At 38.0% G+C, this 14,347-nt stretch overlaps 1 protein-coding gene across 1 annotated transcript in view; it reads right to left on the reverse strand.

The window, feature by feature from the left end:
- Positions 1 to 14,347, reverse strand: part of LRP1 (LDL receptor related protein 1) — a 2,772,300-nt gene that overhangs the window by 166,863 nt on the left and 2,591,090 nt on the right. Inside the window, exon 81 of the mRNA XM_044083629.1 lies at positions 9,558 to 9,698. Coding sequence (XP_043939564.1) covers positions 9,558 to 9,698 — 141 coding nt within the window. The remainder of the gene's footprint in view (positions 1 to 9,557; positions 9,699 to 14,347) is intronic.

The following is a 14,347-nucleotide window of genomic DNA, read 5'->3' on the forward strand; positions in this document are numbered from 1 at the left end:
CACAGAGCGACTGTTCTCGTGGAAAACCAAAATTGTTTCTTTAAGCATTAAGGCTTCATCTCTGAAATTCTTCTAGCAGATGACAGAATCATCAAAAAACATCTTCCATGAGAGGTACTCCGTACGAATGTTAATTTCAATATACAGTTTAGGTTCCATGGCAGACCCATGAGTGATTTAAGCTCCAGTTCCCTCTTTAGGAACTATCTGACTGGCAAAAGAGACAATAAGGTATGCTGTAAAGTCAGGCAAGCTGAGTTAACTGAAACATGTACCTTCAAAAGTCATAAGATAGCCCTAACTTGTACAGATCTGATAGGCAGCTACTAAAAGATGCTACGGTTGAATTAAGAGCCCTGGTTATTTACAAGGTACCAAAGCGAGACCACTCTCAGTTTGCTAGGTATGATTTTCTTGCGTATGGTTTCCTAACCTCCTTCATTACGTGTAACACATCCTCTGAAAACATGCCTGCATAGGATGAATGCTAAATTATCCATGCTGTCAGCCTTAGAGTTCTGGTGTAGTAAGGACCCCCTTTCTCTAGTGTCATAAGGTCGACTCACTGAGGTACCAGTCATACCTCTCAACCTCTTACAGTAAGAAATCTGGACAAATCCATAAATAATGGGGGGGGGGGGTACAAAGGACCAAATATAGGGACAATTTTTAAATATCGCTCTTACAAAATTAAAAACATTTATAGAATAGCAGGTTTTGCATTTGCTTGAATTTTCTGAAGGGTATTAAGTCTAAAACTCAAATGTCTGCCATTATTTTCTGACTTCAGTTTTCAATGATTTGCCGGAAAACCACAGTTCTATGAAAAATGGACCAAAAATATGAGGCAAAAATCTGGACATTCAGCAAAAATCTGTACAGTTGAGAGGTATGGTACCAGTGTTAACCATATTCTTGCTAGATTTGTCAGGAAAGAGAACCAGTGTTGTCTGGACCCCAGGGGTGGGGTGAGGGGGGGGGTAGCTTATTTGAAGCACTTTGGTCCTTTCCTCCTGAATCTTCAGCAATACATTGGGGAGCAGAGTAACAGAGGAAAAGCAAAGCTAAACAAACCTGCCACTGGAATGGAGAACTCCTCTGTTTTCCATGCTCATGAAGTGCCTACTCTACAATAAACATCTTGAATTGTCTGCTCTCAGACTGAAGCAAAAAGGTCTACCTTCCAGCAAACTGCACCTGTGGATCAGACCCAAGAACACATCCTGACTCAGCATCCACTTAGGAGGCTCTGACAAATAACTTGCTAAAACATTTTCCTGTGATGGAATGTCAGATGCTCTGGGGGTTGGTCCAGAATACTATATTCAGACCGACTCTAGTGACAGAAGTAACACAGACAAATGTTTGAATAAGTTTTTTCAGATGGAATGTGGCTTTAATACACTTGTTATGGACAAAACTGAGCCCAGTTGTTCTGTACTTCAATCAGAGGGTACACTTAAAGACATTTTTTCCCTTGGGAAGAAATTACAGATTATTGCTGGTCTTAAGTTAGACAATGCCTATCTTAATAAATGTTTAACACTGAAAATAGTACCCATGGGGTTACGTTTTTTCAAACACCCTATGGGGATAGATATTACGGAAGATAACAAGGGGGGGTTTAATCTCCTGTTTGATCAATTTGGTTTTAATTTTATCAAGCTTTTGATGAAATTTAATGATGAGAAAATGTGTAAAATTATGAATGAAGTTGAACAACTTAACAGTTTTATTATTAATTATTTATTATTTGTGCAGTGGGAGACTTTATATAGTAAACAATTTAACTATGCTGAGAAGATTATACAAAAAAATTCATGATAAAAAAAGCAAGAAAATCAATAGAGATGTAGAGCAATATAAGCGGGGTACAGCATATGTTTGGAATAAACACAAAGACAGTAAAAGAAATTATAGATCCCAGTACAGAAATGGATATAGGGATTGGAATGAGGGTAATGAACTTAATGGGACTGTTAATAAATATGAGGGAGACAAACTAAATTTTCAGAGAGGTTGGAAACAAGACCAACATCCGAAGTGGAGGAGGGAGGGGGAGTGGCAATCAGACCAACACCATCCCCCGACTCTGAATCGGTACAAAGAGCAGTACTGGAGGAGGGGGGACAGTTGACTATTACAGACCCTATTCCCAGTACATGTATTACCGTAGGAACGGATGGTGAGGACATTAGTACAGCTAAAAATATTATGGACAACAACATTACAGTAGATGGCGTTACACACAGTTAGAAGAATTAAAAAATTTACAATTATACTACCCTAATTTTTGATACAGTACATTTTGACCTATTACCCCGAGGGATGAAGTACATTCCCACTACACATTTTCATCTAGTTGATTGCTTAAGTGAAATTAAATTGTTCATGAGGAAAATTAACCTAGCTATTTTTTTCAAAGACAGGGTTAATATTGCCAACGAACACACATATAGTGGTCGAAACATGCTTAAGAAGAAAAATTCTTTTGGACTTCCTATGCACACCAGTGTAGCTACATATGAAAAGCTGACTACCAAAGAGGTGTACAAGTTCCAAAGATCTCACAATAACAACAGTAATTTAAACACTAATGAATTAAACATCTTAAAAGAACTTAGGGAAGACTCTACTATACGAGTTATGAAGCCAGATAAAGGGGGAGGTGTGGTAATTTATTACACACTTGAATACACCACCAAGATGTACGGTATATTACAGCTGTTTGGCAATTATGAGACAGTATCAATCAATGAAATTAACATAGCTTATAAGCGTATAGATTATTATATTGAAGAATTTTTGATTGATAACAGAACTGCAGTGGACATATACAACTTCATTAAGGTGGAGTATCCTCGATTAGCCACTTTAGTGGGAATTCCTAAAGTACACAAAGACATCAGTGACCCCCCCCCTTTTCGTCTGATTATTTCTGATAGTCAATCCAAATCATTCCCCTTAGGTGTAGTTACTGATACATGGCTTAAACATCTGTATGGAAAAAATCCGTATATGGTAAAAGACTCATGGGAATTTTTAGCCAATTATCCAATACATTTGTGGAAGGAAGATCTTGTGTTTGCTACGATAGATGTTATAGACCTCTTTCATGCATTCCCATGCACGAAGGTATGGAGTCATTTTGTAATAGTATTAGAAAACATGCTAATTTAGACTGGGACAAGACATGTTTGATTTTGGATTGTATGTCCCTGATACTTGAACACAACTATATTTACTATGATGGCTAACATTATCGCCAAACCAGGTAGGTAGCGATGGGGGCAGCGTGTGCCCCCATCTTTGCCAACCTGGTTATGCTCGATTGGGAAGTATTCAAGGTATTTAACAGTGACTATTTTCAGCATATAAAATATTACTCACGGTTTTTGGATGACATATACATTCTATGGGATGGTAGTTTAGATTGTTTAGATACTTTCTTACATTATTTGAATCACAGCAGTGAGTTTGTAAGATTTACTCATACTAGTAATAGGGTAGCATTAGCATACCTAGACACATATATTTAAAGGAAACGATGGTCTTCAATCCCGTATATACAGAAAAAACACTTTCAAATGGGTATTTGGAATATACAAGTAACCACCCCAGGAAATTGCTATACAACATCTATAAGGAACAATGTATTAGAGCAGCCCGCATGACATCTGATTACACAGACATGGTGAAAGAAATTAATTTTATTACTAGTCTTTTTCAAGAGAGGGGATATAGCACAAAGAGGACGACAAACGTCAAGTCTTACATTACCGATAAATGGGGTAAAAAATATCCACCCCTTCTGCGTATTAAACAAAGAGAGAATAGGGTTGAAAGTTTTCATAGATCTGGACCCATTAAGGGGGAGATTTACCAACGGGCTTGTATTTTGGAGTATGGACTTCATGTCAATAAAATTAAGAACATTTTAACTAAGAACTGGAATGTATGACTGATCAAGACATTAAAGACATAGTAGGTAATAGACCTTTGTTTGTGTATAAGATGGGTAACAACTTGAAGAATTATTTAGAACATAAAATTGAAGGCATGCCCCAGGAAGTGGTAAAACACACGAAAAAATGTGGAAGATGTAATCAATGTGCATTTATTATGGAGGATTCGAAATTAATATTAGATAATATCAACAAAACACATATCAGATTCAGGCAGGGCAATTGTAATTCTAAGTACGTGGTATACATAGCCAGGTGCATGGTATGCACAGGGTACTATACAGGAAAAACAGAAAGATTTTTGAATAAACGTTATTTATGATCACATCTATAGTATTAGTAAGAAATATGTGAATAATGCCCTATATATAGGCACATTGAAAAGTGTGGAAATACACACAAATTTAGGTTTGCAATTTTAGAAAATGTTAAATCAGACCCTAGGGGAGGGGATATTAAGGCCACACTTGGATATAAAGAAGTTTGGTGGCAATTGTATAGAGATGCTTCCACGTTACCAGGTCTTAACGATCACATACCCATTAAACCTATTTTGAAAAGAAGGTTGTAATGTATAAGGGATCAGAATTCTTGGTTCTTAGGTTTGTTTATCCCACTACAGGCTAATTAGTGTTTTTTTACTTTAGTTTTCCACTTATAGTCTCAGCTGCTGCTAACTAAAGGTACTTATAGGAAGGATATCCTTAACAATTTTAAACATTTTTTTCTTACATAATTATTTACAGAATTATTATGTACATATTTTTCTGTACATAATATGTTATATACACTCATTGTACATTTTCTGCATATTGTATGAATGTATCAATTCAGCAATACATATATGTACAGTGGGGTGAATAAGACTTTTTTTAATTATTGTATTTTTAAACAAATGTTTCATATATTTTTCATACAGTACTAATATGTAAGTAATTTAGGTTGTAATGGTTTCATATAAGCATCAGTGTATGTTTTATCATAGTTATCAACTTTCTGATGTAAACTTTTTTGCGTGTTACTGACAACTGCGCATCATTGCAAGTAGGCTCCTTTAAGCGTTTTTTTTTTTTTTTTTTTTTTAAATGGCATTTGGCGCCAAATAGTAATGATAGTGAGTTGTATGTCAGTTGTTCTGATGAAGCCCATTTGTAATGGGTGAAAGCGCTCAACTTTTATTCTTATTACCTTTATATTTTACATTAAAGTTTGTTACTTTCTTTTTGGGAAGCGTCTTCTCCGGATATTTGTGGCAGTCAGCGTTTAGTATTCTTGTGCAGCTCTTTACATTTAGTGTTAGTGTTACAGTCATCAAATCTTTTATGGTTGTGTGCCTCTTTCTGATATTATTTATTAAACATTACATTAAAAAATAACGTACAGGTAGAGTAATAGAAAACAACCGAAGCTAACATTTATTTTACTTTCATGCAGTATACATTTTAACAATTTTCATTCACTACATTACATAAATTACTGAAATCCAGGCTTCCTTTAAATTTCACTCAGACTCCTGAACACTACTTTGATGGCATTGTTTCAATACATTCCACTTATTTCCACGCAATTCGCTCCTTCTCTTTTCTAAAGATTCCACTTCCAGTTCTTTTAAATCCTTTTAAATATTCAATACTTAAGTTACAGTTGGCTTAAATGTCGATTTCCATTGTTTACTCATTGTTTTTGGCAGCCTATACCATTAAACTCGGTAAAGCTTTACTTTGTCTGGGCAATTCAGATCCTGTATCTCAACTCAGAAGAATCATTTCCTTACTTACAACCCTTTGCTCCTCCAACATTTCTGACAAAGTATTCTGCATGAAATTTAAAATCTGCCAACTCTTTACATTCCCAAAAAAACATGTTCCCAATTAACTATCTTTCCCATCATACCTTCAGCATTTATCTGCCTGAGGAAAAATAATCTTTAGTCTGCTTGTGGCATACAAAGACCTGTGGAAACACTGCCAAGCAAAATTCCTAAACTTTCTGGACTTTGATGCATACACGGGAGCCATATCTATGTCTTTATTTTATATCCTGAAGACCTGAGAATATCTCAAAATATTCCACGACACTGAGATAACATTTTCTGAATGTATTAAGTACAAAATAATGTCATCTGCAAATAAAGGGAACGTTTCTTAATTACTATACAAGTTATACTTTTGAATGCGTCTCCCTTATTTTCTTTGTTAATGGCTCTAAATATACAGTAAATAAGGGGAAAGAGGACACCCTGCCTTGTTCCTCTGTTCAAAAACAGCTTGTTGGAAAGGTACCCTTCCACCTTAATTCTCGTCTCCAAGCCTTTATAAATCCTCCTAATTAACACTATCACTCTATCAAGGAATGCAAATGCTACTGTCCTCCTACTCATAAAATCTCAGGTGTCTCTACTGAATGTCTTCACTGCATCAAGAACTACTAAGAATAGCATCATTTTCTTACTATGTGCTTTCGTCTGGATCATCACCATTCTATTTATGTTGTCAAACGTTTGCTTCCCCTTCACAAAAATGCACTGATCCTTATCAATTCTGTCAACACATCTGCCATTCTCTGAGCTAGTATAGACACTTTACAATCATGGTTTATAACTGAAAGAGGTATATATGAATCTGGGACTGAAGGGTCTTCACTCTCTTTGGGTAATACAGCCACTACAGCTTTTTTCCAAGATGCTGGTACTCCCCCTCCCCTTTTTTTAGAAGTATTGTTATATAAAACCTTGCAGATCTTTGCTGTTAAGAGACTTCCCTATTACTAGACTATATATCACCATTTTTATCTCATCTCTTCCTATATTACCTATTAAATGTTGAGCTTCATCTTCTTCTAACTGTGACATAATTAAGCCTTCCACAAATACTTACATTTGTGCCTTTTCTTGCTTTCCACATAACTCTGCTTTACACAGATTATTGTAAAAGTTTTGTAATATCTCTAACACCTCTAAAGGCTCTCTCTGATTTTCCTAACAGGCTCCCTAAGTTTGGTAATTCTACTTTCTGTTGTTTAAATTGTTGTGCTAAAAGATTTTGTGCTATGGAACTGTTATATAAAAATGGTTGCTTCGCATCAACCTTTTTAAAACATACATATTATATCAAACAGTCCCTTACTTTCTCTTTAGCACTCTGCAGTTGCTCTTCTTTTCTGTGAGATTACTCCTTATTTTGCAACACTTTAACCTGTCAACTTCTCTAAATAATTCCTATTACCTCCTTTTGATATTGTCATCCCACATGACCTGGGTCCTCAGATCACCTGTATGCGTCCCCTCCACCAAGCAACGTACAAGGGGTCTATGGTAAGGGATCAAGTCCCCTAGGCTAGTTTGAAAGGTGTTACTGGATTGAGATACATCTGCTCTTCTACCATGACATCTCCTTTTCTGATAAAGGACAAGAGGAGGGACAGTGACATACAGAGACTGGGAGTGCTGACAACATCTAATTCTGAGGTACTACTGCAGTTTCCTTGCATGAAAGGCACCATCGGAATACAAGATGCCACATACCCCATGACCCTAAGTAATGCCCTTGATGTGACAGAATCCCACTCTAAAATGGTTTGGAGGAGCATGAGCTCCTAGGAACTCCACTTTCCATTCAGCAGTCACATAATGCAGAGACAGAGAGAAACAGAGCTCATTTGTTTACTTTTCCTAATAATAAAAAAAAAATTCTATGTATATTTTCAACTTCATGTGTTTTAGGCTTTCTGTGTCTGAACCTTTCATGGTTTCCGTGGTGTGTGCTTGACCTTCTGTAAGTGGACATGTGCAGTGTTAAGCATGTCATGTGGCTTCCTTAGTATGTACACTGTTGCGCAGTAAAGAGGTCCCAACTCTGTGCTGACCACAGGTTTTGCAGCATGAGATCAATGTCCACTGCTGCCTATTTCTTCCTTCCAAACATGTAAGAGATGGGACACCAAAGGCTTGGAATCAAATAACTGCAGTTTTGGGGATTCCTTACTATACATAATCTTCTGTTCTCATTCTACCCTGAGGACAGAGGTGTAATGTTTTGAGCATGGGCTGGTTACACTGGTTTACTATCAATATTGCAAAAGCCTAAACATATTCCGTTCGCAATATCGAAGTAAACCGCCAAACCCAGAATCTCAACTGCTACAGACTGCCGACCCAAATGATCGACACATTTGAGACGACATTGTCACCGAAAACTTCATGTGATATCCGTATAGGAGTTGATGTAAATCAACCTCCTATAGGACACATCATGTTGCCCCCCTACACCCCCCATGGGGGCTGCGACCCCCACACCTGTAATATATATATATATATATATATATATATATATATATACACACATATATATATATATATAGATATATAGACATACATACATATATATATATATATATATATATATACACATATACACACACACAAATATATATATACACATATATACATATATATATATATGTATACACACACATACATAATATATTCCAACTTTGAGATCGCACTACAGTGGGGATATGGATGAATTTTCAATCCCCACTGTATAGCGATCTCCATACAGTTTGTCGAACACACTTATGCGAATGCATTATTGCATTTGCATAAGTGTGCTCGACTATCCCATATACTTGGCATTGTGTAAACGACAATCTGATTTTCGCCAGCATACGTGCCAACAGCTTGTCATTCGCACAACTGATAGTAAACTGGTTACACCACCTTTACGCATCTGTCTTAATGTACCCTTCTACTGCACGACTGGAGCACCCCCACCTACCCCCAACATGTTTCAAAACAGAATGATTTCACAGTAGTTAAACTGCCTCAAAAAACACAATAGCATGTCCCTCAAAACCTCCTCTTCTGACTGGACTGTCCAAAACCAGGGCTGCTACTTGAATCCAGTATACATGGAGCAGGGAAGTCTTGCCCTCAGGCTACCAGGTCAGCAAAGCAGCTGTTGTTTTAAAAGTTAAGTTGATGTTCATTTCAGACAAATGTGTGTAACGATAGGTTGGACTGCACCTCAGAATACAAAAGGTCTGTAATCAACAGTGCCATCAGGTAACAGCTAATGCTGCTTGGGTCATCCTCTCTCCAATTTCATTTGATATATCTTAACTCCTCTGAATTAATAAGAAGTCTTAGTGCAATTTTCTACAAATCCCTCTAGTAATCCTTACTTAAGGCACAAAATATGAGAGAAAAGATAAGTCACTACAACTTACCTGCTGCTTTAACTAGAACTTGTCACTAATCCTGTCAGCGCTTCACCTCTAACCAAACTAAAAGAAAAATAAAATGGAAGGCAACAGACAAGCGGAATTACAAGTAGCATGCCTCAGTAGGGTTATGCTAGATAACTAAATGTATTAATAAAATACAACTGCAATGTCATGAAGCTGCCTGCTAAAATATTTACCCTAACGTTCCCAGTCGTACATTTCACCTAGTACAATATTTCCATCACAGATAAACAAGGGTTACCACCTTAAAGGTAAAAAACTACGAAATAACTATTAACTGTCACTGAATGACTGTGACTGTGACCTCTTCAGACAGCTTTATATACTACTTATTACAAGAGTACGTACAGCCTGTGGGGACTGCAGGTGACGGGATCTCAACACACGTTCCATTATCGAGCCTTTTTCCATTGGGACAGGTGCAGACAGGGCCACTGGGACTGAGAAGGCAAAGCCATTCACACTTCTTGCGATCACATGGGTTTGTTACTGAAAAAGAAATTACATAATAATGAAGAAACATTTGAGTATGAACAGTATTCTCTAGAAATTAACACAACAGGTGCACCAATAACTATGCAAGCAAAGGCATCATACTTGGAAGTTGTTAATTAACAATAGTAGTAAAAAGACAACAGATTTTCTTTTGTTTTTTGCTTGTGTTCATTCAAACTTGTGGATGTACTGTTTTCTGCCTCCTCATAACTCATGATCACCCCACCTCGTAAAGCTCTCACTAGGTACCCAAGAACAAAGACCAGCAATTTGATGTATGTCACATCATTCTACTGTGTATCTGTTATTTTTCTAAATCTCTGTTCTTTAATACAAAGCATGGCTAGCACTTTCATCTCTTACATGTAATTAGGCTGTATTACTTGTTTTGATTTGCCTGATGAAGCCTTGCTTGGCATAAGAAGAGTTGTGCTTCATAATAACTTTGGCTCCAGCTGCATTTTATTTCTCTTCTATTTCTTATTGTTAAGATTTTTTTTAAGCCCGTACTGGCCACTTTCTATTTTTTATTTTTTAGAATTCTGAAATTGCCTGAACAAATGAAGCTGCAGCAGCCCCATGTATAATACATAGTGGCAAGCAAAACCATCCCACTTTAAGTAAAAATCAAACAAGCAGCCCCCCTCCCCCGAAAAGCAATCTCTGGCTTACTGCTCTCTCCTTTTCCATCTGGACTTTAACAGTCAGCAGTCACTTCCAAACCTAAGCTGTATTTATCATGAACAGAGGCATTCCTGTTGTGTCAAGGAGCTGGTTGTTTGCTAGAAGGCATCACAGTGAAATAGCAAATGCAGTCTTATGACAGCATACTTAACAGCTGCCTTTCTACACAAGGATTTGAATTACAGTACTGCTCTGGACACTAAATTTCTTTATTTTAGTGCATTTTATACAGTACATGTATAAGATTTTAGCAGTTAACTTTAGAAGATTCTGACTAGAATAGTTTTACTGTCACACATACTTTATGCATTTTGGCATTGGGAAACAAAGTAATTCCAAGAAGCTATGTTAGCTTCAACAAATCTTGTTATTTCTCAGTACTGAAACAGTACTGTAAATGCAGCAAGACACAGGTTTCCAGCATGCACCACTGGCCCAGAGGGCTAAAGTCCCAACTATGGCCCATGAAACCCAGTTTCAAACAGTGGCCCTGGCATTTAATGGCTTGGCAGAACGAGTGAGCATGGGAGTGGGAGGTGTTTGTACTTGAGGCATACTCACATTTCCCTGATGGATAACAGGGAACACAAGCATTGTCCTTCTTGTCTACTTCACATCCAACCCCTGGGCTGTTACTCCATGTGTACAGGGATAGGGTGAAATACGAAAAACTCTCACACCACCCCTGATTCCTGACTAAATATCTTTTCTCAGAAGATTTCTGCCCTCAAAGATGAGGGAATAAATTGGTCAATGACTAGGAGAGAGGAGATGATCTGTCGGGCAACAGGGACAAAAAAAAGACAAGTTTAAAAAAATGTGCCAAGTTTACAAAATACTACCTGAATTAATTTCTTTGTCAAACACCTTTTTACTAAATTTGCCTTCACTTATACAAAATTTTCTTCTATACAAGAAGATGCACTCTTGTTTAAAATGCAATCAAGTGTTTGCCTGAATTCACTTCTGACTCCTTACTGGAGCTGAGGCAGAGTTTTGAGACAAATAGCCTAATTTAAAAGATAAGACTTTAGTGAAATTTAGAATATTCTAAATGAAACAAACATGATTTCATATAAAAAGAGATGAAGAGCTGAGAAGCTAAGTTCACCTGTAACAAAAACAAAGTGCCATGACAGTAACCTATTTGTCTGCTTTACTCTTAAGTCAATCCATCCTACCTACTGCATCGCCTGCCTTTCAGAAAGATGTTGCTCAAACCATACATTTTTGTTTGATTCTGTAGTATTTAAGTGTGCTGTTTTTCAGACACTCTTCAGCCCTGATCCAGGCTCAAAAGAAGACTGCATAACACACAAATGAGCACGTAAAACAGAGCAAAACAAACTGAAATGAACAGATAAAATTATACAGTTGAGGTAAATAAACTGGCCATAGGTGACAAAAAACTGACACTGAAGAGCTTCAAATGAGTTAAACAATAATTAAATCATTTAGTAGCACAATTTATCTAAAGAATTTACAGTTTGATACAGATATGCAACTGCAATGCCATAAAGTTAAGTAGGTTTGTCCCTAAAGCACTTGCAAATGGTTTCATACATTAGATGTTTCTGTTAATCTTTTTCTTTCCCCATAGAGACTTTCAGAGTAGCTAATGCTTTGTAAAATGATTCCAAGAGGTAGCCCATAGTCGTGAAATCGCTTTTTCCCTTACACTAATCAGGCCACCCTTCAAAAGTAAAGTATCATCATCAAACTGGCTATTTCTTAGTGAACAGGATTGTTCCCTGAATGGCAGCTTAATTCTAAAGGGTGGGAAGTAGTTTAGTTTTAGTATTCTGAAAAGAAGGAAGTTGAACAGATAGGAATCTGTACCAGTTACATGGAGCCAATGGCAAGTCCCTATTGAGAGTGCAGTGATGTGTTTGAGAATCTGCCAAAACACAAAACAGTAAGCGTGTTCATTCAGTAATCAGATAACAGAAACATTAATCATTACATTAGTTTAAGAGAGAAAAACCTCTAGGACATAAAGGTGAGCCTTACACTAAGTTAATGTTGAGAAAAGAAGACTAAACTAAACAAGTCCAACAACACGGAAAAAAGTACAGTTGTGTACACTTACCATAAATGTAGATGTTCGAGTGTATTCACTGTTGCAGTCATCACATTTGGGTTATCTGCTTGCAGTAGCCCTCAGTAGGCCTGATTAACAAAGTCTTGGGTCCTGCGTCTGTTGCTGTCTCTTCTTCAGTGACGTCAGGTCGTCAGGGGTATAAAAACATGCAGCTGACGTAATTACATCAATTTTTCTTGCCTCAGATGTCAGGTACCCCCTAAGGGAAGCCATAAAATCTATAAATATACGAGGTTATACCTCCAACAAAAAAGCAAATACACCAAAAAGCTTTTGAGGATAGTAAAGGAGAGTAGAGGTATAGCCAAAAAAGGTAAGGGGGCTGGAGGGGGGGTAACCAGGACTGCAACAGTGAATACACTCGAACATCTACATTTATGGTAAGTGACACAACTGTACTATGTTCTTCATGTTTTACTGCTGCAGTCATCACATTTGGGTAGATTCCCAAAGCTAAGGATGGGAGGAGGAATTTAGATAGCATTAGGACCAGCTATAAGGTCCTGCAAGACTGCAGTGGCAAAGCCAGCTCTGGATTTAGAGAAAAATGGCAGATGGTAATGCTTGGTGAAAGTATGTACAGAACTCCAGGTAGAAGCTTCTAGGATGTCCCTGGTCCGGACGCCTCTGAGAAAGGCTGCAGAGGTAGATGCAGCCCTGGTTGAGTGGGGTCTGATCCCCTGTGGGATAGGTTTTTCCATGGTGCTTGTAGCAGAAATGAATGCAATGGCCTATCCATTTGGAAATGGTTTGCTTTAAAATAGCCTTCCCCTCTAACCCTGCAGCAAATGCCACCAGCAGTTGTTCAGATTTCCTTTGAGGTGTAGTCTTGTCCAAGTAGAATCTAAGTTGTCTGTGCACATCCAATGAGTGCAGTATCTGTTCCCCTTTGTTCTGTGGATTAGGAAAGAAGGTTGGCAAATGAATGGACTGATTAAGGGCCACACTGGATACCACCTTGGGCATGAAGGAGGGATTGGTCCTGAGGGACACCCTGTCCACATGAAAGATGATAAAAGGCTCCACTGCCATAAGGGCCTGTAATTCAGATACCCTTCTTGCTGAAGTAATTGCTAAAAGGAAAGCTGTTTTCCAAGAAAGGAATTTTAATTCTGCAGTGGCAGCTGGCTCGAAAGGGGGAAGACTGAGTTTCTCCAGTACAAAATTAAGGTCCCAAGCTGGAGTTGGAGCTCTCCTGGGTGGTCGTACGTTTTTGGCCCCTCTGAAGAACTGCTTGAGCAGTGGATGAGAGAAGAGGGGAGGTTCCGTGTTATAATTAGTTGAAATGGCTGAGGCATGAATTTTGATGGAAGAGAAGGACAGGCCCTTGTGAAGCATCTCAGTTAAGTATTGTAAAATCTGAGGTAAATTGGGCACTGCTGTGCTCATCCCTTGAGCTTGGTTCCAGGCACAGAATCTTTTCCATTTTTCGGCATAAGATTTTCTAGTACTAGGCCTCCTTGCTTCTAAAATGATATCCATCACTGGTTTACTGAGGGATGGTAAAGGAGAGATTAGGTAATTAGCCAGACTGCTAGGTTCAGTGTTTAAAGCTGGGGGTGCAGAATCCGGTTCTCCTGCTGAGACAACAGGGTAGGAGTCTGAGGCAGGTGCCATGGGGACAACAGTGACACACTGCGCAAAAGGGGGTAGCAGTGTTGGCGTGGCCAGTCTGGTGCAATCAATATCGTCCTTGGTTTCTCTTGCTTGATCTTTAGTAGTACCTTGGAGAGGAGAGGCAGAGGAGGAAAGGCATAGACTGATAGGTTTTTCCAGCTGAAGGACAGAGCATCCACTTTCCAAGCTTGTTTGTGGGAAGTTCTTGTGCAAAATTTGTCCAATTGATAGTTCTGGGGGG

The sequence above is a fragment of the Protopterus annectens genome, chromosome 9.part0, assembly GCF_019279795.1.
Source record: "Protopterus annectens isolate FY-2018-M chromosome 9.part0, PAN1.0, whole genome shotgun sequence".
Taxonomy (NCBI): domain Eukaryota; kingdom Metazoa; phylum Chordata; order Ceratodontiformes; family Protopteridae; genus Protopterus; species Protopterus annectens.